Source organism: Gallus gallus, chromosome 6, assembly GCF_016699485.2.
Source record: "Gallus gallus isolate bGalGal1 chromosome 6, bGalGal1.mat.broiler.GRCg7b, whole genome shotgun sequence".
NCBI lineage: Eukaryota > Metazoa > Chordata > Aves > Galliformes > Phasianidae > Gallus > Gallus gallus.
In genome coordinates, this window is record NC_052537.1 from 3,258,984 (window position 1) to 3,285,001 (window position 26,018).

General features: G+C 37.3%; 1 protein-coding gene across 5 annotated transcripts in view; it reads left to right on the forward strand.

Annotated features, from left to right (window-relative positions):
- Positions 1-24,897, forward strand: part of BMPR1A (bone morphogenetic protein receptor type 1A) — a 79,880-nt gene extending 54,983 nt beyond the window's left edge. For all 5 annotated transcript variants that reach the window (NM_205357.2, XM_015287960.4, XM_015287961.4 and 2 more), the window contains 11 exons: positions 46-241; positions 9,594-9,756; positions 10,971-11,073; positions 12,522-12,621; positions 14,851-14,950; positions 15,742-15,886; positions 16,419-16,611; positions 16,987-17,284; positions 18,057-18,232; positions 19,017-19,147; positions 20,269-24,897. In NM_205357.2, coding sequence (NP_990688.2) covers positions 175-241; positions 9,594-9,756; positions 10,971-11,073; positions 12,522-12,621; positions 14,851-14,950; positions 15,742-15,886; positions 16,419-16,611; positions 16,987-17,284; positions 18,057-18,232; positions 19,017-19,147; positions 20,269-20,394 — 1,602 coding nt within the window. In that variant the 5' untranslated portion in view covers positions 46-174 and the 3' untranslated portion in view covers positions 20,395-24,897. The remainder of the gene's footprint in view (positions 1-45; positions 242-9,593; positions 9,757-10,970; positions 11,074-12,521; positions 12,622-14,850; positions 14,951-15,741; positions 15,887-16,418; positions 16,612-16,986; positions 17,285-18,056; positions 18,233-19,016; positions 19,148-20,268) is intronic.
- The last annotated feature ends 1,121 nt before the right edge of the window (positions 24,898-26,018 follow it).

The following is a 26,018-nucleotide window of genomic DNA, read 5'->3' on the forward strand; positions in this document are numbered from 1 at the left end:
AGAAATGCAAGTAGTAACTGAACACTATTGTACTGTATCTTTCAGGAAACGAAGTTGGAAGAGTTACAGAATCATCCTTGCAGTCTTGTATTAGGCTTCACCAAACAGACTAAGCTTAACGATTGTCAAGCAGAAGGGCCACTTGCCTTGCACAGGAAGGATTAACAGTGAACAATGACTCGACTGAGAGTTTGTGAGCGATTGCTTGGAGCCTATCTGCTTATCATTCTCCATGTTCAAGGTAATTGTATACTAGCTGAAAAAAGCTTTGTATTTAATGTGTAATTCCACTGTTTGTTGTTGTTTTGTGTTTTTCTGTGAGCTCTATGCAAACACCAAGGACCATTCTTTTGCAGGCAGGTTGGTATGTCTGCCTGACATGCCAAACACTTAACAAAAAAAAGGGGACATTATAGTGGTCATGTGGAGGTTAGATTATGCGGTATAGTTCTGCGAGTGCTTGAATAGAGCAGATACCAGTATAGGTACAACGTAGAGAAACTTACATGAGCAGCAAAATTGAAGAAATTCTGTGTTGTGACCTCCTGAATTTCAGTTTCCTGTAAGTGCATCTGAACCCTTCAAACTTGACCCTCTCTAGAAACCATACTGTGGAATTACCTATATTTTTCAACACTCCCAGCAGCCAAGACAGCTCAGCATTAACTGAACAAACCATTTGTGCTCACTCAATTGAATGAGGTGAGGCTACATGGTATTCATAATAGCCTGGTTTTTGATTAGTGAAGTATTTGTGAGACTGTTGTCCATCTGGTCATGAATTATCAAAAACTTCTGGAGATACCGTTATCACTAGGACTTCTATTCCTCTCTTGAATTAGGTTAAATTAAAAAGAAAGTCATTGGAAACCAACCAATGTGCCTGTCTTCTGGTTGTGAGTTTCTATGGAATTGAAGCTTATAACTTTTAAGATGATAAGTTTTAATATTATAGTAACTATCAAGACTACAGCTAGTTAGGGGGGGGTAAAAAATAAAGTGTCTGTACATTGTTCTGATGGGTGGATGAGAATCCCATTCTTGTTAGTTACAATGGTATCAGTGAAGCCATTTTAATAACTTTTATCTGGGAACAGCCCTAGCTGCTAACCTGCACGGGGAGAAGCACTTAGACAGATCACCAGGCTTTTCCAAGCAATAAATATAAATGATATTTCAAATGAGCAATGGAAATGTAGTATGCTTCCTGTGCTGACTGCAGATTTAGTGTGGCAAGGGGCAGCTGGGCAAGGCTGTGACACAGAAGTATTTTCTTTGAATTGGCTGGGGAGGAGCTGGTCAGCTACACTATGTCTTGAAATAATGATGAATACTTCTGTGCAAGGCATTCATTCTGCTCACTTGTTCACAGCTGAAGTTTTGTGGAACACAAGTCCTCTCTCTGGATATGTGCAAAACTTAGTCAAAAGTATTTAAGGCTATAGTTCTTGTGCATGCACACACTTTGGGGGTGAGGAGGAGTGAGGGGCTTGATTTGAAGCTTTGCAATTGTAGTGAATGTTTCAAGGTTGAAGGCAATAAAACAATCATAAATCTAGGTATCTCACATCTTAGTTTATCTAGGAGAGGGAAATCCTTAACACCAGTCCCTCATCCTGTTGTGAACGTGCTGTGTTTTAATTAACAAGAATTAATTGAGTCTGGTTAGACAGAAATAGCGTAGGTGGCATGTATTTGAAGGTTAGAGTAGAGATTCACATGTATTTACAAATAACTCTAAGATAATTAGATTTGTTCCTGCTAGCAATCTCAGTAAAGGAAACTTTGGAGAGGAATCAGGGAAAAAAACCTAAAATTGTGCTGAATGCAATCAAGCATAGAACAGGCTGCCTAAGAAGTTGTGCCTTACCTGTCCTTAAAGCTGTCCAAACCTTGATTGTAATGACTTTGAGCAACCAAGTCTAATTTCCAAGTTGGACCAACTTTGATCATGTGATACCAGGGACCTCTTAGAGGTCTCTTCCACTCTGGATTATTCTCAGATATAGTAATTTGTAGTAGAGCTTGTTCCATCAGCATTTTACTCAAAAGCAATAGTAACTGAAAGAACTAGTTAGAAATGGAAATAAGATAAGTATAGAGAACTCAAAGTGACTTAAAATTGAACTACATTCTTTCTGATAACAATGCTTGAATGAATACCTTCTAATGTATATTATAACAATATTAAGTTGAAATACTCTGAATTCTAAAACAATCTGCTTCTGAAGAAGGAATTACTCTTAAGAATCTCTCTCTACTTTCGTATCAATACGGAGCAAGTTCTGAGAGCCCTGGGAAAATTGAGCTAGCTGAAATATTGCTGCTTTGATGCATATTGCCTAAGGGCTTGTCTTCAAACACGTGAATTATACGGGGGGGGTTGGGGGGTTAAAAAAAAAAAAAAGAAGAAGAAAAGAAAGGAAGAAACCAAACAACAAAGAACCAGTCATCTCTGCACTTGTTGGATTCTTCGAGGAATCTGGTTTAGGGCAATGTGGAAAAAATAAGCTGGTAGTTACCATGTATTACCTTTGGAATGAGGACTGCATCTTTTTGGCTTATGGAACACTGCCCTGGTTGAGAAATAATCAGGAATGGATGTGAATAGCAGATGACTAAATTTAATAGCCTTTATTTTAAATTAAAAACAGGCACAAATCGTTTCTGTATTTTTCTTATTGTGGAAGGTCTTTACAGTATCATCATAGATGTAATTTACTCTGCATTCACTACTGCTTTACGTAGACAACCACCTTCTTTTGCTTATCTAAGGTGAGAATTTGTCACCTTCAACTGCAATTAAGAACTGTAGTAAATAGGTATTTGCCTTACTGCTAGTGCAGTTTTTCAGTTCATAGAACCAGTTTTACTTCAGAGTAGCATTCCTTGTTCTATACAATACCCTGATGAGCAGAACTAATTGAAGTATGCAATGGACTGTTTAAGTAGCTTCAAGTATACTTAAACATGTTCTCCTAAATTTTAAACTTTGATATAAGCTGGCATTATGATGTAATGAGATGCATGATTCATCATGTTTCTGTATGTTCCTCAGACACACTGCAGAACACCAGGATATTAGATCTTTTAAATAAGGTAACAAAAAATTGCATTCAATATATATGAGGAAGAGCTTATTGAAACTTAAATTTTAAAACCTGCCGTAGTATTAATACTGAGTATTAAGACTTAAAGTTGGTATTGTCCATTAGCAAACAGAAAATAAATCTGTTGATGTTTGTTTTCAGTATCCTGCTTCCTGTTACTTATATGGTCAAGAGATCTATGTCCAGGTGAAGGCTGTTCATGACTGGTGTCCCTTAGGGGTCAGTCTTGGGGGTGGTGCTCTTTAATACCTTTATCAGCTACCTAGAATAGTTGTATCAAGTGCACCCTCAGCAGGTTTGCTGATGATACCGAGCTGGGCAGTGCAGCTGACATAATAGAATGAAGGGATGCCATCCAGAGGGACCTGGATGAGCTCACAAAGTGGGGATGTGAAAATTTAATGAGGTTTAACAAGGCTAAGTGCAAGGTGTTGCACTTGGGTCAGGGCAGTGTCAGATGAGCCCAGAGTGGGAGAAGAACTCATTGAGAGCAGCCCTGCAGAGAAGGACTTGGGGGTCCTGGTGGACGAGAAGCTGGACATGAGCCAGCAGTGTGTGCTTGCAGCCTGGAAGGCCAACTGTGTTCTGGGCTGCATTAAAAAAGGGGTGGCCAGCAGGGAGAGGGAGGTGATTGTCCTCCTCTGCTCTGCCCTTGTGAGGCCCCATCAGATGTATTGTGTCCAGGCCTGGGGTCCCCAGCGCAGTAAAGACATGGAGCTGTTGGAGCAGGATGAGAGGGGTGCCACTAAGATGCTCAGAGGGCTGGAGCGCCTCTCCTATGAAGAAGAGTTGAGGAATTTGGGCTTGGTTAGTTTGGGGAAGTCCCCTGGGAGACCTCATTGTGGCCTTCCAGTACTTGAAAGGGGCTTACAAGCAGGAGGTGAACTGACTTTTTACACAGTCTGATAGTGATAAGACAAGGGGGAATGTCTTGAAACTAAAAGAGGGAAGGTTTAGGTTAGATGTTAGGCAGATTTTTTTCAGTCCAAGGATGGTGAAGTACTGGAACAGATTTCCCAGAGAGACTGCGGGCATCCTGATTCTGAAGGTATTCAAAGCCAAGCTGGATGGGGCCCTGGGCAGCCTGATCTGGCAGGTGACAGCTGCCCATGGCAGGGAGCTTGGAACTATGTGATCTTTATGATCCCTTCCAATCTAAGCCATTCTATGACTGAAAATTATTATATTGAAAATAGTTTATTTAACTTGAACGCACTTTCTGAATTTCATGTTTCGTGTTCAAGCTCAGTAACTAACCTGAAAAAAATATATATATTCTAAAATCTGCAGAAGGAACTTAATTTTTCAGAGTATGTATTTTTGCTTACCTGTGTTCTTCCCAACTCGTGGTTCCATATATCTTTAAAACATTGGCAGCAAACCTGTTGAATAACTGTTAATTAAAACTTGTTAAATTATTGGTAAAGATTTCTTCTGATTAAGTTACTTTAATGGATTATGAAGAGATTTCACATATATATATGTATATATATAAATATATTATGTATATATATATACATAAAACGTATCTTACTTAAACTAAATTTGAGGTTAACTTTATTCTTCAAACGTATGCTTAATGTAAGCTATAATGCATTGAGTTGGGGTTCTTTTTTATTTTTATTTTTTTTTATTTTTTTAAGTAAATTAGAAGTAAAATTCTCTTTTCATTATCGCTTGTATTTAATATACAAGAACAGAGAGTATTCTTCAGAAGTGACTGTTCCGGGAAGGGAAGTAGGACTAGAGATTGGGTATTGCTGGTTGGGGCACTGCTATGTTAAACTCTGTGCTGTACCTCCTGCAGGAGCTAGAGGGTGGCAGTGAAAGGTTTTAAACAAGCAGTCTGGGAACGTGCTGTAATTTTTTTGTTTGTATGTTTTTATTTGTTTTGCTGTCATTGTTTGTTTTTTAAGGAACCAGTTCTGCTAGGTGGAGCTACCTATAACATGCCTGGCCTTCAGAGATCACAGGCTTGATCTATTTATTAAAAAAAAAAAAAAAAAGGCAGAGCTATAGAAACTTAAAGGGTAAAAATGTCAGAATGCAGAGCTTACAGAAGTATTTAAGATACTTCATTTGTACCCATAACCTAATTTTCTGTGTTACTGTGTTTTTAATGGAAAGTACTGTTACTTCGTTCAATCTGTAGCAGTTATACCAAGATTAGCATACAGTACCTGTTAAATCTTGAAAACTTCTTACCTGCAGAATGGTGAAAATCTCAAAGTATCTCCTTTTTTTGTAAGGAAGACCTATCTAACATAAGAAGTATTTAGTGTACTGTAATTCTGTTAGGATAAATCCCTTGTAAGGATAATTTATTTTGGAATGAAAGTGTTTTCATGTATAATGTCAATATAAACCAGAGGAAAGTGATTATGAATTCAGCAGAAAACTGTTGAACAACTTGAGTGAACTACCTGGACTTGTGCAAAGCATTGGACACTGGTCTGTGTGATGTTCTGGTCACCAAAATGGAGAAAAATAGATTTGATGGATAGACTACTCTCTGTATAAGGAATTGGCTGGATGGTTGCACTCAGGGAGTTGTGGTCAATGGCTCAATGTCCAAGTGGAGATCGGTGACAAGCAGTGTTCCTCAGGGATCGGTGTTAGGAGCAGTCTTTGTAGGTCATGGAGCAGTCTTTGTAGGTGACATGGACAGTGGGCTCAAGTGCACCCTCAGCAAGTTGGCAGGTGACACCAAACTGAGTGGTGCAGTTGACACACTCGAGGGAAGAGATGCTATCCAGAGGGACATGGACAGGCTTGAGATATGGGACCATGCCAACCTCATCGTGTTCAACAAGACCGAGGGGAAGGTGTGGCATCTGGGTCAGGGCAGAGAGCAGCCCTGAGGAGAAGGATTTGGGAGTGTCAATGAAAGATTCAACATGAGCCAGTAGTGTGCACTTGCAGCCCAGAAGGCCAACCATATCCTGGGTTGCATCAAGAGAAGTGTGACCAGCAGGTCAAGGGAGGTGATTCTGCCCCTCTACTGTGTTCTCGTGAGACCCCACCTGGAGTACTGTGTTCAGTTCAGGAGCCCCCAACACAGTAAGGATATGCTGTAGTAGTTGGAGCAGGTACAGATGAGGGCCACGAAGATTATGAGAGGGCTGGAGCACCTCTCCAGCTGACAGGCTGAGAGAGGGCTGTGGCTCTTCAGCCTGGAGAAGAGAAGGCTCCAAGGAGACCATATAGCGGTCTTCCAGTACTTGAAGGGGGCCTACAGGAAAGATGAGGAAGGACTTTTTATAAGGAGAGGTAGCAACAGGATGAGGGGAAGTGGTTTTAAAGTGGAAGAGGGTAGATATAGACTAGATATTAGGAAGAAATTCTTTACAGTGAGGGTGGTGAGACACTGGAACAGGTTGCCCAGTGAGGTTGTGAATGCCCTCTCCCTGGAAGCATTCAAAGCCAGGCTGGATGGGGCTTTGAGCAACACGATCTAGAGGGTGATGTCCCTGCTTATAGCAAGGGAGTTGGAACTAGATGATCTTAAATGTCCCTTCCAGCCCAAACTGTTCTATGATTCTCTGAGTTCTGTAACTACTAGTTCTAGCATTACAGCTAGATCTGTGGAGGTAGAGAGGATATAGTTGAATACGAAATTACAGGCATAATTTTGGTTGAAATAAACACAGTACATATGAGGCGATGTGGTGATGGTATGGAGGAAATGCTAAACTGTTGGCTTGGAGTTTCATCAGCTTCTTTGTGGTTGTGTGGGAATGTTTGAGCTCACCAGCACTGACATTTGGCTCTGCCTTCGACCTTCCAACCAGTTCCTTATCTACTGAATAGTCCACCCTTCAAATCCATCTCCCTTCAGCTTAGAGATAAGAATATTGTGGGGTGACCATGTCCGAGGCCATGTAGAAATCCAGGTAGATGACATCAGTTGCCTTCCGTTTGTCCACTGTTGCCATCACTCTATCATAGGAAGCGACTAGGTTGGTCAGGGATGGCCTTCCCTTGGTGAAGCCATGTTGGCTGTCTTGGATCACCCGCTCATCCCTCATGTGCCTTAACATGTCTTTCATGAGGATCTGTTCCATGATCTTCCTAGGCACAGAAGTGAGGTTCACCAGCCTGTAGTTCCCTGAGTCCTCCTTCCTCCCTTTCTTGTAAATGGGAGTGACGTTACCCTTTTTTCACAAATCTTGCTATACAAATCATCCTAAAGAATAAAGAGGAAAAGTGTATTTTAACTATAAAAGACTGGTATACACTATTCTTCCTGCAGTGTTAGTTTAGAAGAAATAATACTGCTTGAAAAATGCCAGACTGGGCTTAAAATTTAGATGGCACCTTTACACTGACAGGGAAAATGAAAACTGTCCTTCGGTAATTTATAGATATTTCTGTCAGAAAGTTCTGGGGAATTATATGGATTATGTTAGCCTGAACCTATTACAAATTGCAGTTTCATATTTTGCTTATTCTCTAAGAGCTGGGAGTAGCCCTACATTAAGGGGCTTGGTACCTTCTAATAAATTGAAGAAATCCATTTAATGTTCAGAGTAGGAAGATGGATGAATGTGAGACGTGGGTCGTAAAGTATTCAGACTTCGAACATGTGGAATTTCCCTGAAGATATGAAGGCTTTTACAATATTAACTGTTTAGTTCCTGAATTAAGGAAATATATCTTGGTAGTTGAAGAAAATAAGAAGGAAAAATAATATTTGTATTTACGCAGTGGCTGTTCCTTCAAGTAAATAATAAGTAGAATTACCATTTCTCTGAGCAGGTCAGGACTTCTCAAAAGTGAAAACAGTGTTGTGTAACATCTGCAGCGTGGTATTAAAATGACTTGCAGTTTTTGCTGGGATGGAAGCTGTGGAAAGAGAGAAAGGATAAATGTGAATGAGTGGGCACTTGAGAAGTGCAAAATACCTTTTGATTAAATACGAAATACCTGTCGCACGTGGTGTGCATTTGATGTTACTGAAATGCTGTTGGAAACTGTGTCTCAAATAAAACATGGCTAAGTCATCTGAGTTTTTAGGTAAAATAGGGATGTACTCTTAATTGTATCTGAAGAAGATGCCATGTACTTAGAGTGAAATTGGGGATGCACTCCCTACTGTATTTAGAAAAGGAAATCTACAAGTCTGTTTGTGGGTTGTTTTGTCTGTTTGTTTAGAGTCAGATTTGACAAATATTTATCCACACACTTGACTGATTGACAGCGGATGTTAGAACAGTCATGCAGAAAGTGATAGCTGCACAAGTGTTATCAGTCTTCTCTGCACGTCTGTCAGACATGGTGCAGCATTAGAGTAACGTCTTCATTACAGCTAGTGGTCTCTGAGTTTGACAAGAAGCCATGAGGATGTGTTATGAAACCATGAGCTTCCTCCAAAACATGTTTTATTCCTAGATAAATTGAAAGTTTTCATTGTGATAGATCTTTCTGAGAGGTACTGAGGTACCTGCACTTGCTGATTTGTAACTGATTCATTAAGAGCTTCCATCAGTCCGAACTGGCTGTGATCTCACAGAGATGGGATGTAAATATGATCAGTGCAGGTGAGCCTGTTCACAGTTCTCCTGAGTTGGGCTCACGCTTTGAGGACTTAAAACGCCAAGAATACCTGTTGGGGAATGCATAGAAAAAGTTTTTTCCTGGTGACTTTACGTGCAATAGAGCTGAAGGAAAAGGATAAAGATCATCTCCGATAGTGGTCACAAAGCACATTGCAAATGAGGCAGTTCATGTTCCAGATTTTTTTTTCCTGAATGTTCTTCCCTCAGAAGACAGATGGTATTTTTCTTAGGAATTCCTACATCTAGAAAAGCACTTTAGCAGTATGAAGCAGAATAAATGATGCTCAAGTCTATTAATGCCGAGAAACTGAAGGCTACTTGGGAACATTAGTTAGCCCTATTTTTGTTCTCTGGAAGCTTATTTGTGAGAATGTTCGTGTCATTTATGGAAATCTAATTTGCAAACAGGATTCACCTTAGCTCTGTTTTGAAGTACTAATGCATGCAGAGATCAAAAAAACCCAAGAGATTCAGGAGTTATTAGTGCTCTTCTATGAGACCGTGAATCCATAAAAAATGACTTCAGTTCAGAGAATTACAAAATTGCATATTAAGTATGTTTGGTCATGCATAAAATGATGCTGTTGTGGTTACCCAGCAGCCAGCCTCTTGGCTTTCTGAGCACAGGAATGAGAAAGGCTTTCTTCAGAAAATTCTTACCACCCTTGCATCACTAGTTTTCTGCCCCACCTCAAGAAGGAAAAATATCCTGTTTATATTGATTATGGCTGGGAGATTTGCTCAAACAAGAAACAAAGTATGAGCTAGATATTTCTAGAATAGAATGTTTAACTCAAAGTTCTGTCATTCTCAGGGTAGTTGTAATATCTGGTATAATGCAGTTATTTGATAATAAAAGGTTTCTAACCAGTTCTGAGAGTTGCAGAAATACATATTCTTTTAATTTTGTTGTTTAAATGTCCAGGACAAAATCTAGACAGCATGCTCCATGGCACAGGAATGAAGACAAATCCTGACCAAAAGAAACAAGGAAATGGGGTAACGCTCGCTCCAGAGGACACCTTACCATTCCTTAAGTGCTACTGCTCAGGACATTGTCCAGATGATGCTATTAATAACACATGCATGTAAGTATTGCACGCAGGACAGAGCGGGCTCTTTGAGGAAGCTTTTTGCTCCTGAGAACATGAAGTATCTCTAGTGTGCTGAATGAGGTGATTTGGTTATAATGGATTAGAAACTCAACGGTACCGTGAAAAGCTGAGAGTTAAAATCCACAGTCTGTATATAAACAATACTGCTTTCACTAGAACTAACAAGCTTTAGCTTGGATAGACACAGGTATTTTACAAGATTTACTGATTGCCTGCCCCCTTAAGACATTTTTTCTTTGTCTTTAAATGTTCCTTACTCCTTGTCTTCTGTTTCTTCATTCACCTTGCCGTGTTTAAGGAAACATGGAAACTCTTCCTCAAGAACTGATCTAAAGATAGATCAGTAATAGAAAGTAATACACTTTCTAATGTAATTTGACTGTTTACAATATTAAGAGCCTCTAATGCTGTTGCCTGGCATATAAAGTAGCTTTTATGGCTCCAACCTTGATACTGTATTTTGAAACATAAATTCGCATAGTATTTTACAAACATAGTTCTGCACCTTGGAAATGCTCATAGATCACTCAGGTTTTTTGTCTCTAAATAGCCTTCCTGCTTTTCTTTTGTTTTTTATCGCCCTCTACTGTATCAAGTCAGTATAGGCCTTCATTTTTTTTCCATCTGCGGTGACTAATGGCAATAAAATGACTATTCTGAAATAACGCTGTTTGTTTCTTTACCTTAATTTAAACAGTCCTATTCAGAAAGTGGTTGTGAGTGTTCTGCTCAGGGTTACTTTTTGGATGCTGTTTGTATGTTGTTCACTTTTTGATAGTTTTCTTTCACTGAGGGAGCTTCCCATAACAGACACAAGGGAATTTGGGGGGTTTTGTTGTTTGTTTTTTTTTAACCTATAAATTTGTACAACAGTGAGCCTGCGTGGTCTCATCTTTGCACATCCACGCTCCTCAGTTGCTTCTGAACAACTGTCTGTGTGATTGGTATAAAAATAAAGAGCTGGGGAAAATTGGAGTATAAAGGAAGGAAATATCCCTACAGTGTTTTATTTGAAAATACTGAGAAGAGAGGGGAAGGAAGGGTGATATCAAACTGTGTGGTAACCACTGTTACAGAGTGTTATTTTTGTTTTAGGAACTGCAATTCTTAATTAGTTCATAGCCATCTAGTGCTGTATATCAGACAGTAAACAGGTTGGTAAAACACACCTCATCTGTTTATTCCAGAACTAATGGGCATTGCTTTGCTATCATTGAGGAAGATGAACATGGGGAACCAACACTTGCTTCTGGCTGCATGAAGTATGAAGGTTCAGACTTCCAGTGCAAGGTAAAAAGGAGATGCTGTTAAAATTGGAAATAACCATGAAGATTATTTAGGGAAACTGCATAAGTAATTTAAATCTCTGTAATTTGGCTGCAGTCATAAAGTTTTACATGTTACTGTTCCACTGAGGAGAATGGGATTCTTTATGGTTTTTGAGCAAAGATTGGAGTGAAATCCAGGCTTTTTGGAGCTCTCTGCAAATAGTTCCATTTCACTGACAAAATGAACAGAGGGCAACAACCTTTTACTTCTATCAGCAGTTTCCTTAGTTGAAGAAGCAACTTTATAGTAAAACTAATTGATCCAGGGAGCTTGTTATAGTTTGGGATTTCTTGATTGTCTGAATTTGTAACTTCTTGTTCTCTTCAGTTCATTTGACAGGGAATTGCTGACCTTAAGCAACTATATCCACAGGTTACAAGAGTTCCCTTGAAGTTAGGTGAACATCTACACAATTTAGCGAATGTGTATATTTTTCTATTAGATATGTAACTTTGTTCCTTTTCAGAGAGGTTATTTATAATTAGTTGCATGTAACTTGCTTTTGATTTAAACTGCTGTTCTTAAGTAGAGAGATGTCTATAGAACTCCTTATCTCCTATAGAAATAGGAACTGAAAATGCAGCTAATAGAGTAGGGGTTTGTTTAGAAGGGGATATAGCATTAGCTGAGCAATTGTGTTTTTCCTTTGTCTCATTCTTTATGTTAAACAAAGCTTATAGAGATAATCACCAGCTGTATTACACTTTTTAATTTTTATTATTTATTCATTTATTTATTTATTTCCAAAATGCTATCTCTGTTTTGAATACTCAGAATATCTTTTTTGGAAGCACTCTTAACTTCAGTTACAGAGGTGAATGTTTAACATTACTGCAAATCAGTCCTGAGGTATCATGAAATTGTTCTTGTGTTTATATTAGTGTCTTACCTTCAGGTTTGGTTATTACTATTAGGTGCTAATTAGGTGCTATTCCATCTTATATATAGTGTTTTGAAAATGTTTTTGATGCAAATAGTGCTGCTATGATGAATGCAATTGAAATTTCTAAAGCAGTTGGCTTTTCTGTCATAAGAATAATATTTATTTAGTATATATTAACTGCTTTTGGTCAACCTTAAAAATTTTACAGTGTATGAAATAGCCAGTTAAATTGCAAGTATCTACTTTTGTGCTGTAATGTGAAAAAGAAGCAATATGCCTGTATAATGTTTGTACCCAAAGAAATTAGATGGTACTTATCTACTACTGTAAAGGTCTCATACATTAAATGGTGGAGTTGAGCTGTTTTCTGTTGGTTTTTTATTATTATTTTTGTTTGTTTGTTTGTGTTTTTAAATTAAAGTGACCTAAACTTTTGTTTCTGCTGAGTTGTATCAGTAGGATTCCCAGTGCTTGTCCTAGCTGGTCACTTCAGAATCTGAATGTTTTTCTGATTTCCCTTCAACAGGATTCACCAAAAGCACAATTACGTCGGACAATTGAGTGCTGTCGGACTGATTTCTGCAATCAGGATTTACAGCCAACATTACCACCGCTTGATAGTACAGGTAAACAGCTCCTAAGTGTTCACATTGCTGCTGATGTTGTGTGTGTTCTCTACTTCTTCATCAACAGGTAAAAACAAGGAGAAAATGTAATAACAATATTGCAGCGGTGTGTTTTTCTTTCAGTCATTTTGATTTGAAGCTCTTTATTACTCTTCGTACTTTATTTCTAGTTTTTTGCCATTTCAAAGCTAACTTTGTTTCTCCATGGTCACGATATTTTTACTCTTAGCCTGTTCACTTATATCTTAATCTGCATGTGATCTTCTGATCTGTTTATTTACATTAAGATTCCACTGAGCCTTCTCTTCTCTGGACTGAACAGTCCCAACTCCCTCAGCCTTTATTCGCAGAAGAGGTGCTCCAGTCCCTTCAGCATCTTTGTAGTCCTTTGCTGGACTCTCTCTCTTATGTCCATGATGTCTCTCTTGTGGACATGGAGCCCAAAACTGTACTCAAAATATGACCAGTGAGGAACAGAGGACAAGGGTTATCTCCCTTGGCTTATTGGCAATGCTCTGCCTAAAGCAGATGAGGATACAGGTAGCCTTCTTTGTAGCAAGGGCACATTGCAGGCTTGTGAATACAGTTTTTTTCAAATTTGGAGTAATCTGTGATTCAAACTGTTTTCATGTCTCACAGAATCACAGAATGACAGGAATTGGAAGGGACCTTGAAAGATCATCTAGTCCCATCCCCCTGCTGGAGCAGGAACACCTAGATTAGCTCACACAGGAGCATGTCCAGGCAGGTCTTGAAATGTCTCCAGAGAAGTAGACCGCACTACTTCTCTGGGCAGCCTGTTCCAGTGTTCTGGTACTCTTACTGTGAAGAAGTTTTTTTTCATGTTTATGTGTAACCTCCTCTGTTCCAGCTTGCACCCATTGCTTCTCATCCTGTCACTGGGGCCTTTTTGCATAACTAAACGACCCTCACTGGGGGCTTTTTGTTTATGTAACCTGATGATGATTAATGACAGCAATATGGCATTTGCTCATAGCTTTTATGATCTGTTTTTTACACCTAAAATATTCAGTCAGTATATGGACTGCAATTGCTCTGTGTGTGGTTCATTTTTTTAAAAATAAAATAACCTCATGTTAAGGGATAAATGAATCTCGTACTCTTGTAGATTCATCACTTCTCTCTTTTTCAGTCAACTATCTACTTTTACCTCCATTTTTAAGACTGCGAAAGCACGTGAATTTTAAGGAATACTGGACATCTTAAAACTTGTATAAACTCTTTATTCTCTGGTGTATAACCTTGGACCCCAGATTCTACTTAACTGTTTTTCCATTTAAATGAATTCCTGTTATGCGTTGTCATCTCTAATAAGTGTTTCCATTAGGATAGCAGTATAGATTCCTAAAACATCTTTAATAGCAGTGGGAAGTTCTCAGAGACTAGTAGGCTCTTTGTGATAACATGCCAGCAACTCATGTTTGGAATTTACATGAGGGTCCCTGGGTGTATTAATCTGCTTATTTTTTGTAAGTAAACCAGTCCTACAAAATTGACTTCTGTTGAGAACCTATGACACCCGAAATACTGTATTTCTTATTCATTAAGTTCCATGAGTGGCTTGAATGATTCTTCAGATTAGATTTCAGTCAGTAGCTTCATTTGAAGAAATACAGTTGTTCTCATGTCTAGATTCTCTGATGATAGACCAAAACCCTTACAAATAAAAAAAAAATAAATCCAACAATGTTATTGTGGATACATTTTTACAATGCGTGAGTTGATTCTGATGCCGTAATATGCAAAAGATATAATGCACTAATTTTTTTTAATTGTTAGTGTTGTGTTTTGTTATCAGTCAGTACTGAAACTTTATTACCTGCTTAATTTATCAGCAGTATTATAAATAACAAGATGACGTCAGGACATTCTAGGTAATTATTCTGTAGGTCTGCTATATTGCTATGAAGTGAACTTCCACTGTGTTTCCATCCCTTACACATGCTTATGTGCATACATATACAGGATATTTAAAGCATTAATATGGAAAATAAAATGCAGTGCTTTGGAAGTCCTAAAAGAAGTTTTGCTTTATCGTCTGCAAGATCCCTTGAATTGTCCCATTTTATGGGACGTTGTTTATGTAGTTACTGTGCAATTCTAAAGTACTCAGTAGATGAAGAGATGAAATCTAAATAAGCTGTGTGTGCTCCACATGTTTTATTAATAAACTGCTTTGGAAATTTCTTATTTTCGTTTTTTTAATAGATGGACTTTTTGATGGCAGCATTCGTTGGATGGCAGTCTTAATTTCTATGGCAGTCTGCATAATTGTTATGATCATCTTATTTAGCTGCTTTTGTTACAAGTAAGGAAAGCACTTCATTTATTGGTAACATTTTTCATTTCTCAAATGAGTGTAAATAGAGTAGTTTGCATCGTTACATAAAAATGAAATGTTCAGAACATAGAATTTAGATTATTTTGATCCTTTATTTTAGGTACCGAGTGATTGTTTAGTTTTATAAGCTATGTGTAGCTTTATTATAGCATTCAGTTAAGAGGATTATGTCAATTATATATTCAAATCTTTGATTGTTTTGTTGATTAAATTTGTTCTGAGTCTTACCTTTGTGTAACATTTCTGCAAGCCTTAAGCAACAAGGATATGTTTTCTGACTTTCTGCTATTTTTAAATAATTTACTGCCTGAACTGTGGTAGTTCACACAAGTGCAGTTTAATGCCTGCTTCCGTCTGCTCCAGCTCTTAGATGGAGGTTAGCACCATTCTGGCAGGTTCAGCAGCAGTGTGTGTGTCAGCCCCATCTGCCACGGTTCAAAGTTCAGTCTTTTCCTCTAAACCAGAAGTGGTGATGGTTTATACTGGTAACACTGGCACCAAGCTGAATTTTTAGAATGTTGATTTTTCACCTGGCAAACAATAAATTGGTGTGTACATAATACATGTTCTTTATGTTAAAAGAGAGAAAACAACACCAAACCTCTGTAAATTGCATTTCTGGATAAAACTGTACAGTGAAATCTGCTTTTCTTAAGAAAACTTGTACGTTTAAATAGCTTTTTTCCTAGTTCAGCTTACTACATAGTCGGAAGGAGTGTTTTGAAGCTCAACTTTTCTTCTACTCTTACTATTTGCAGGCATTATTGTAAGTCAATGGCAAAGAGACACTGTTATAATCGTGACCTGGAACAAGATGAAGCATTCATTCCAGCTGGGGAGTCGTTAAAAGACCTCATTGACCAGTCGCAAAGTTCTGGCAGTGGCTCAGGGCTACCATTGCTGGTAAATTATAAACCCAAGATTTCCAACACTGAACCTGTGTCCATTTACTGTGAAATTTGGTTTTGTACCCAATACCTACAGCAAAACAGCTTATCCGTTAATTATTTTTAATTTGCAATTACTGTGAAAGATAAAAGAAAAACTGAAGAAGTATGGAGGCTCATACTTAAAGTGTAAAAGCAGATTATTTGTTAGGAAATCTGTTGCTATCAGCATACTATTCAAAGTCATAGTTAATACTTGTACGAGAATTGGCAAGTGAAAAGTGTGTGATTCGTAATCTAGAATCAAATAGAATGCATCTTACTTAAGAAATTCTGATACGTTTTTGATTTGATATACAATTCTTCCCTGGAGAAAACAACAGTAAGTTTGAAATGACAGTTGTGGAAAGTAAGACAGAACTAATTTTCCAGTGAGCTGAAAATCCAAAGTAATCTAGGTTTGACAAGCCGCTTGCCTAGGTGCCTTTGGTTAGTTGCTGGAATTTACTCTTCTCCCCCACCCCTTCTTTTTCTTCCATTTTCTTCAGGTTCAGCGCACGATTGCCAAACAAATTCAGATGGTGAGGCAAGTTGGAAAGGGACGATATGGTGAAGTGTGGATGGGCAAATGGAGAGGTGAAAAAGTTGCAGTCAAAGTGTTTTTCACCACAGAAGAAGCCAGCTGGTTCCGAGAAACAGAGATTTACCAAACTGTTTTAATGCGTCATGAAAACATCCTTGGTAAGGAAACAGCGTGGTGTTTGTTTGAGCTTATGTTAGGGTGAAGGAGGAGGAGCCCTTACTGAATGGGTTGAGGAGCATGTTGCTTCTTGTGTGAAATTATCTGATGGGTGCCCCTTAACATATGCTAATAGAGTATTATAAAAATAGTAATTCTCTATACTTTTGGTGGGAAATGTCTGTCATCTCTGTGCTGGAAGTATAGAATGGGGACCTCATACAGGAGAAATCTGAGCTCTTGTGTTACCAGTGTTCAGGGGGGGAAAAGATATATTGTGATACAGTCCAAGACAAGAAAGCTGTAAGCATTCTTAATCTACTGCATAAAGAACTTACATGCAAATAACTTGTAACTTTGTTTTATGTATTTGATAGGTTTTATAGCTGCAGATATTAAAGGCACTGGATCCTGGACACAGCTTTACTTGATTACAGATTATCATGAAAATGGATCACTATATGATTTTCTGAAGTGCACTACACTAGACAACAGGGCTCTCCTCAAACTGGCATACTCTGCTGCATGTGGTCTGTGCCATTTACACACAGAAATCTATGGGACGCAAGGCAAGCCTGCTATAGCACACAGGGACCTGAAAAGTAAAAACATTTTGATAAAGAAGAATGGGACATGCTGTATTGCTGACTTGGGTCTCGCAGTCAAGTTTAACAGGTAGATAAGCAAATCTTCTGTAATAGGAAAAAAAATTGGTGTTCTTTTAATGCACCAGATATCCAGTTTAAAAAGAGACGCTGAGTCGTTTAGTTGTGCTTTTTCAGGGATATTTTTGTTGGTTTGTTTTGAGGTTAAAATAGAATGAATCCTTGGAATACCGGTAAGCATCAAGGTAACAACAGGTTAAGAAGCAAACAAAGAAGAAAACCCTTATTTGTGGAAAGTAGCAATAATTTTTTAGAGGAAGAAAATTAATTCGTTACTCAAAATTGACCTTTCATGCTAACTGCTATTATCTAGTTCTGTTATAAATGACCTCACAGAAAACATGAACAGTGGGAAGGGATTTGAAACTAAATGGTGAAAATAATATTGTGATAGTAGAATTGAAAATACTTTTCCCTTTAATTTACCAAACTCAGTGAAGCCGGAGATGAATACTACACCAGAGCATGCAAGAAAGCTTATAAGCCTTTACGAGCAGTTTTCATTTGAGTTCTTGCCAAGTATATGCATCTTTATAGTGGTTTTTAATTTTGTTTGTTTTCAGTGCAGTAAATGACTAGCTTCCATACAGGATCATTTTGCCATATTATGTTTTTCAGTGGTACAATGTATTCTAAGTGTAATATTGAGAAGGAAATACATTAAAGAAAATAATTTGTAAATGGGAGCTTTGCAGTGTAGTGGTTGCATCCTTAGATATGCAGTTTCATACCATATCTTGTACCAGTCAACAGTTAACAAACTTGTTAATGTTTTCCTACAGTGATACAAATGAAGTTGATGTTCCCTTGAATACTAGAGTGGGAACAAAACGTTACATGGCTCCAGAGGTCCTTGATGAAAGCCTGAATAAAAACCATTTTCAACCATACATCATGGCTGACATATACAGTTTTGGGCTGATAATTTGGGAAATGGCTCGACGCTGTGTCACAGGAGGTAAACTTCTATGTTTTTTGTGTAAGAGCTACCAGGACCTTTTTCTCTCTTTTAACATTACTTTTCTTGTAAATAATATAAGGAAATAAGCAAGCAAGCCTGTTATCAACAGACTTGCCTTCTTTTATAAAGCAGTAGTAACTATCTGTCCAGCACATGGGCTGAAAACCACAAACCTTTTGTTAAAATTAAGAAGCTTAGGTTGTTTTTTTTTCCTCCTTGCTCAAAAAGCAAAGTGCTGGGTCTTGGTGTGGTAGTGGAATACAGATGTACTGTTAGTGCAACTTATAAAATGTAATTGCTGAGGTATGCTGTTATAATTTATTGCATTTCTTTTCTTACTCAGTATTTAAGATACTCTCTTCCCTCCTTCCTTTTCTCTTCTGCTCCTTTGTGACTCCTCCTTCCTTTTCTCTTCTGCTCCTTTGTGACATTATGGCTCCTTTTCTATTCTTCCAACTTTTGCTTTCTCCGTGTTTCTTTGTAGCATAGATTGGAATAGAAGATGCCAAATTCTGCACTAGGTATTAAAATCAAAGGGACTGCAAGGAACTAGCACAGCTTTTAAACTTAATATTCATAAATACAGGAGATTTACTTGTAAAAGATTGCTGTTCCCAAGTTTCGGTTTTTTTATTGCCTTATAATACTGTGTTGGGTTTGATTAGGCATAAAGCTGTTTGGTTTTGCTCCTGGTTAAGGAAATCAGGCAGTAGAGACATGGATTTTTTTGTTCCTGTTGTTTTTTCTTAAATGGTGTTTGCTCTTTCACAACTATCTCCAGGTATTGTTGAAGAGTACCAGTTGCCATACTATGACATGGTGCCAAATGATCCATCTTATGAGGACATGAGAGAAGTGGTGTGTGTCAAACGTCTGCGCCCAGTAGTATCTAACAGATGGAATAGTGATGAAGTGAGTATGCTAAAAGGAAGAATTAATTCCATTTGTTCATTAGTAAAGAAGGGTATTTTAGTTTTGAAACGTTAAGGCACTGTAAACAGAGACTACTGTCAGACATCCTGATCTTTTCAACTGCACAGCAGCGGTAGGATAGAGGTCTGTTTTGAAATAAACTCAAAATTCCATATTTTGATGTTAACTTTTCAGTAATCTGGGAATAAGACACCCTAAAGTAACAGCCAAACGTATGAGTACTGCTCCAAATGATACCTTATATTTAGATAATGGAATTTTGGGGAGAGTTTTAACTGAAGCCAAAACGAATCAATTCTGCTTTTTTTCTTTTTCTTGCTGGTTTTACTAGTTTTAATGTGTATTACCTACTGGTTTGTGATGTTAAGTATTTTATGGAATAGGAAGCAATTTGGTTGCCCTTATTTTTGGCAGTATGTTCAGAGTTCAGCATTTCTAATTTTTTTTTTTTTTTTTTTTTTTTACCCTGGAAGGAAATTAATAGGATCTTTTCTCGTGAAGTGATTGTTTTGATAGGTGTATTTACTTTTAGTTTATTATTTTAAAAGATACTATTTTTATGCTGTGATACAACTGAAATAGTAAACAAGAATGTGTTTTTAAAGGGTCACAGCATGAATGCAGTAAATAAGGCTTCACTATTTCATATACAAGGCTACATATGCGATACCCTTTTTTCTCCAAATCTTAGATTTCTTTTAGGAATTTCCACTTTTCTCCCTAGCATTTTTTGATGACTGGAAGAGCTTCTGTCACTTAACTCATTTTCTGTGAGAAAGTTATCTACAGTTACTCTGTTGTATGTGCAGATTTTTTTTTCTGCTTATTACTATCATTTATGTACTGACATTCTTGAGTTATAGCAATAAATTGTGGCAAAGCATCTGTGAAACTAAAGAAATGCTTCAGTTAGTTTCAACGATTCTAGTACTAGGCAGTGGAGGTTAGGAGAAAGATCTCCATCAGCAGTTTTGCTGAAAATGTGTAAGTTACTGGTTTGGGCTTCAGAGTTTTCCACTTGGAACATGACAGATAACGGAAATGATACGCTCAGATCTATCTGTTGTTACAGTACTGCTCCTTTGTTTCTTATTTAACAGTGTTTAAGAGCAATATTAAAATTAATGTCTGAATGCTGGGCTCACAATCCTGCTTCAAGACTCACTGCCTTGAGGATCAAGAAGACGCTTGCCAAGATGGTGGAATCACAAGATGTAAAGATTTGACAAAGTAAATTGACATTGGAGAGCAAAGCTGGACTCCTAGAACTTTTCACTCAAACATGGGTGAGACCTATGTGGAAAGAGGAAATAACTGAGATTCGGTGTATTTTCTCACCACAATTCTACAGGCTGCTAATCAAATCTTTCAGTACTTCATAGACTGTGATACTGAGAGACTCTCTACACTACGTGCTATGTATATGGACAGCCTTGATAAGATATGCATTCTGTTTTGGTATTAGCTGCATTGAGACTTCAGTCATACTTAGCGAGTCTCCAGTAAAACTCTGGGTACTGAATTGAATGTTTCGATTACAGTGCTTTCTGTGAAAGCCTAACAAGCTATATGGATTCAACAGAGATGGAGAATATAAGCTTTTTATTTGCCTTCTACCTGATAAAACCTAGCCAATCCATACCAAGTTTTTGTGAAACAGCCTGTAGGTTATGAATCTGTTCGTGATGTTACTCAGTTTAACAATTCCTTATGCCTTTGTGTGTGCCAGAATTATTTTGCTGCCATTTGGAATTTAAATGAACAAAGTTTTACTGTCAGGGCTCTATTTTGTGGCTTCACAATCGGAGATCTGCTACAGAATTGAATCCTTGCCATTAAGTTATCCTTGAAAAATCGCAGTTTTATTTCAATTCTTGTTCTGATCACAAGGAGAACTGCTAAAATGTGAACCATTTATAAATTACGGAATGCCTGCCTGGTCTGTATAGTGCTTGAAACAATGTTCTTAGAGGCATAGACTGCCTGAGTCATCTCACTTACAGTAGAGTGGGCTCCATAATTTGATGAAATTTGGTACATTTTTCACAGTGCCATGTGCAACTATTGTTTTTCCTGCAGGGTACTTCATATCTTAACAAAAAGACCTTTGTTGTGTTTTACCTTCCTGCTTTATTGGAACTCACTGGTAGGTGCCTGTCCTTCTCCTAACTTTTTTCTATACAGGAGGGAATTAACCAGCTGTAGAAGCATGCTTTCTCACTGTTGGACAAAACTAGACAGAAGATAAGTTTTGACAGACTTGAGAACCAGTCTAATTTAAAGACACAAGAGTAAGAGATTAGAGAATACAATAAAGGTTGAGACCTGGAGAACAGAATATGTGAACTATTGAAGATGAGACTCACAACATGCAGAGGATTTTGATCTGTGTTGCTCTGATGTAAATGCAGGAGGTTGTGTCTGTGGGCCACTTAGTGGACAGCTGCAAAATTACAGAATTGAGTAAAGGTAAATCATTGGGTTTTTCAAGTTCTAGTCAGCCATGTTTGGGAGGAATGACATAGAAAGATATTTTGTGAAGATATAACAGATTACTAGAGTTGCAAAATTTGTTCCTATTGTTGCCAACTGGTTGGCATGCACAAGAAACTGTAGTTCTCTCCTTCTCTCCTCACATCCAGATGAGTTGGTTGAAAACCAGAACCCCTCTGTGAGGTTACAGTAAGGCAGAATTATTAAATTATAACTCCTTTGACACTTCTACTTTGAAGTCAGGAAACAGTACCATAAATTTGAAGCTTCAAGTCCATGAATCATCGGAAGAATGAAAACGCAGTATTTGCGACCATTGAACCTATTTGATAATTTAAGTGCCTATAACTTTGTACTGTAAATCTTGTTCTAGATAACTTTAAAAAGGGAAGTTATTTATACAGTGTGTTTTGTGCTTTATTAAAGAAAAATAAGTCCTCTGTACATGTGTATAATTAGATACGTTCACGCACACACACACATATATGCCATAGTTGAGATTTGAAGGAAAAAGAGGTTAGGAATAATATTAAAATTGAAGAAAATGTTAAAACTTCAATTGGATTTATACCAGATTCTCTGTTGTCTGAAAGTACGTACATGGAGATTGTTTTGAGATGTGTTCTAATTTCCCTTAAATACAACCGATAAAAAAGCGTAATGCAGAACTAATGTGACTTGTGAACAACTACAACCTCCTAACATGTTATCTTTTCATTTTAATTCTGTAGTTTGCATAATGTAAATGGTCAGGCAAAAAGATAGCAGTATTTTTATTTTCTATTGTGATGTACAGACTTTATTTAATAGTGCTACATATTTTATAGATAACTAGCTATTTCGAGGGACATTTCTTTTTTTAAAATAAAGTCATTACTTTTGTTCAGTAATGCCTTTAAGTATTAATATGTACTCTGGCTGAAAAGTTCGTAGATGCGTCAACTATGATTTTAATTTATTTGAAAATGGCAAAAGATAACGATATTGTGCCACAGTGCTCATGGAAAAGGGCTTTTTAAAAGAAGGTTTCTCCGTCCACTGCCAAGAGATATATGATGAGTTTGAAATTATTAATCATGTCTTTGCACATCATTTTTGCACAGGTAGCGGAAAAATATTTGGTATAAAGCCAAAAAAAAGATAAGCTTTTTTTTTTTTTTGGTTCTGCCTCTAGGATTTTTATCCATAAGTAGAAATGTTTAGATAAACATTTAGATAAACACCTAGATAGGTGTCCTGATAGCTTAAACTTTCAGACCACGGAGATTTAGTTAAATTAGCCTATTCCAATTTAGAATACTTCGATTACTACTTTCAGAAGCTGTTACAGCGTTGTAAGCTGTAAGCTTGTTAAAAATCACTTTCTCTCAAGCTTCAGGAAGCCATCGATGATAGTATGAGCAAAACAAGAAAGTGAATTTGTGTATTTTCTAATTATCCACCTGTTTTCTCCTCTATTGTATAGGCATTAATAAAATAATATGATGGTGATCTTTGGTAGACATCTTAAGACCTGAATTGATTTATACATTCACTTAGAAAAAGATGAGAACGGACTGCTGCAAAGATCTTTGATACTTGGAAGACAAAAATCCTTGATCCTGAAGGTTAACCTGTATTTTTCAGCACTTCACTTAGCAGGTTCATACTGAAACGTATGATACATACGTTGTTTTCCCTGTCATCAAGAGGAGCTGCTGGATCTTTAGCAATCCTTGATTCTCTGGTATTCTAAAAAAAAGCCAATTCCTGAAGGACCTGGTTGCATAAAACACTTCAACGTGTATCTACCTTTAATGCAAAGTAATTGACTGTTTGGAGCTCAGGTTTGTCTATATGATATACTCAGCTCCAAGCCAGCCCATTAGTTACTACATAATGAAATATACTCTTAAGCTAAATGTTTGCTTTATGCTATACTGTAGAATTCAGAAGCCTTTAAGGATGGAATGGGTAATTGGGTTTGTCTGTTCGCATGGGATTATCTTTTTTGGGTCAAAATTATAAGGATTGGTCATCTAAAAGAACTCCCCCAAACCTGGCGAATGTGTTTTATATATACACGTAATTATAAACATCAGTAAAAATCAGAAACGTGGAATGCATGGGTTGGGAGCATGAAAACTGTGCCTTTGAATTTCTTAAACACTTTCTTTTTTTAAATTTAACCTATTCCTTGTTATTTCAGTTGCTTGGAAAATAATTTGAGTAACTTACATAGGTACTACTGTTAAAATTACTTGCAAATTCCACAGGAAATACAATGCTCCTATTATAAAGGTAGGCTCGTATTCTGAGTTTTGCTCAAAATGTAGCTTTTCCTGAGTTTTGCTCAGGGAAAGGACACTTTTCCTAAAACGCATCACTTTTTCCTGATTATTTTCTTGATGAGTCTATCTTGAAGTGTGGAATGAAATGTAAAAGGAATATTTTGTTACCTCCGTAAGTAGTCTCGAATGAAATTTTAGATCTTGATCTGCATGACCACTTGAATGTGTTTTTAAAGTGAATCATTTGCATACAATCTATGGGGATAGGGTAGACAAAATGTATTTCAGCAACCTAAAATGTTGGGGAAGAAACCATAGTTAAAAAGTCGTCTTTGGCTATCGCCGACCTTTTAAAAGGGAAGTTGAGCTTATCTTCTGTCAACTGTTACGATGATACGCCACTTCATCATTCTTTTGACAGTGCCTCTGAAATCAGTAGATTTCATCTAGTGCCCGCAGTCCTTGTTCTGAACAGGGAGTGATGCCTGAAAACAGCTGGCAGTGTTGTGTGATGCAGTCCTTTATGGAGCCCTGGTGTGTTAGCTTTGCTTGGTGTAGAAGTGGAGCGCACATGACTTCTAACTTGAGAACAAATCCAATGTAATTGTTGCTTTGTCATGTTTTACCTTCGATTGCAGTTCCAAACACCCACACCATGTGGGTGCTCTGATGTGCTGTGCCCAAAATAAAATGTACTATATTGTATACAAGATGAATAAATAACATTGTAGCTAACCTAGAGAAGATGTAAATAAAAAAAAGAAAGAGTGGAACGAGGAAAATGGTCACACTCTTGTGTGTTATATGCCAGAAGTGTAGAATAATCCTTTGAAAATGTAACACACTAATGTATTTTGTACAGCATCTGCTTTAAAAGGTGCCTTATTGAGTTTACCATGAATTGCTTGTTCTGTACACAGATTATGTCCAATGTATCATTTTTAAGTAAATAACCTTATTTTAGTACACGCTAGTAATGTGTTTTGTTACTTATAAGGTTTTGTCTTAAAATGTAATGACTTGGAAATCGTAATACTTTAACAAAATAATTTCTTTTTAATGCCTCATACGTGGTTTTTTTTCTGCAGCCCTTGAATAAGTCAGGAATGGCAACTTTGATTGCTCAGTGGAGTTAAGAATTACTTGGTGCTTTATAGTGCTGTTTCTTGGTCTTAAGTTGAGCACAGTGATAAAACCAGAGCTGCTTTTGTCTGATTTTTTTACACCGTTCTTATAGTGAATCCAAAAGCAAATCAGAGTTGAATGACTCTTTGAACATGTGCAAGTTGACTACCTGCTGATTTTGGCTATATAAATTGACCTCAGTGGGTCAAGCCAAGAGAAAAAGGAAAAAATAAACAGATTAGGGGTTCTTTTTTCTTGTTGTTGTTTGTTTGTTTTGTGCAGTGGTGTCCGAATCATGAAATTTAAGCTAATATGCTTCTCTGCTGTTGATTACAAAATTATACAGGTGTTTCTAGACAGGCTAAGTTTATGTTTTATGGTTCAAGTAAAGGAAAACCAATCAAAGGGATTCTTGGCTTTGAGTACACAGTTGTCTATAATCTCAGAATGTTTTTCTCATTGCAGAAATGCACCAGCTACTAAACTGCAGCCAGTTCAGTTTCAGTTTGCAAGGAGGAAAAAATGAGGTCAGTTCTGAATCATTTTCTCTACATAAAGGTATGTTTTGATCCAGAAGAATCTTTGCTTTAAAGATAGCTTTTTACAGTGTCTACAAGGGTTTCATGTCTGAGCATCACAAAAATGGTTAACCAGTATATTGTAAAAATAACCATAAAACTCTTTTTCTTTGAAGTGATAAATTCATGTGTTTAGATTTGTAGGATTTTTTTTATCCAGTTTCAGACCTTTTCTTTTTTAATTTTTTTTTTTTTGCTCATAATACCAGTAATTTACAGAGCCCAAAGATTTGCTCTTCTTACTGTTAGCACCTGGAAAGAGTAAATTTTCTATCACGGTTATGGCTACAGTTGATAGAGCATATTCACTGATTGAACTTAGCCTGGTTAGGATGCAGACTGTGGGATTTCTTATGTTCACATTACAGGAGGACATAATGGAAA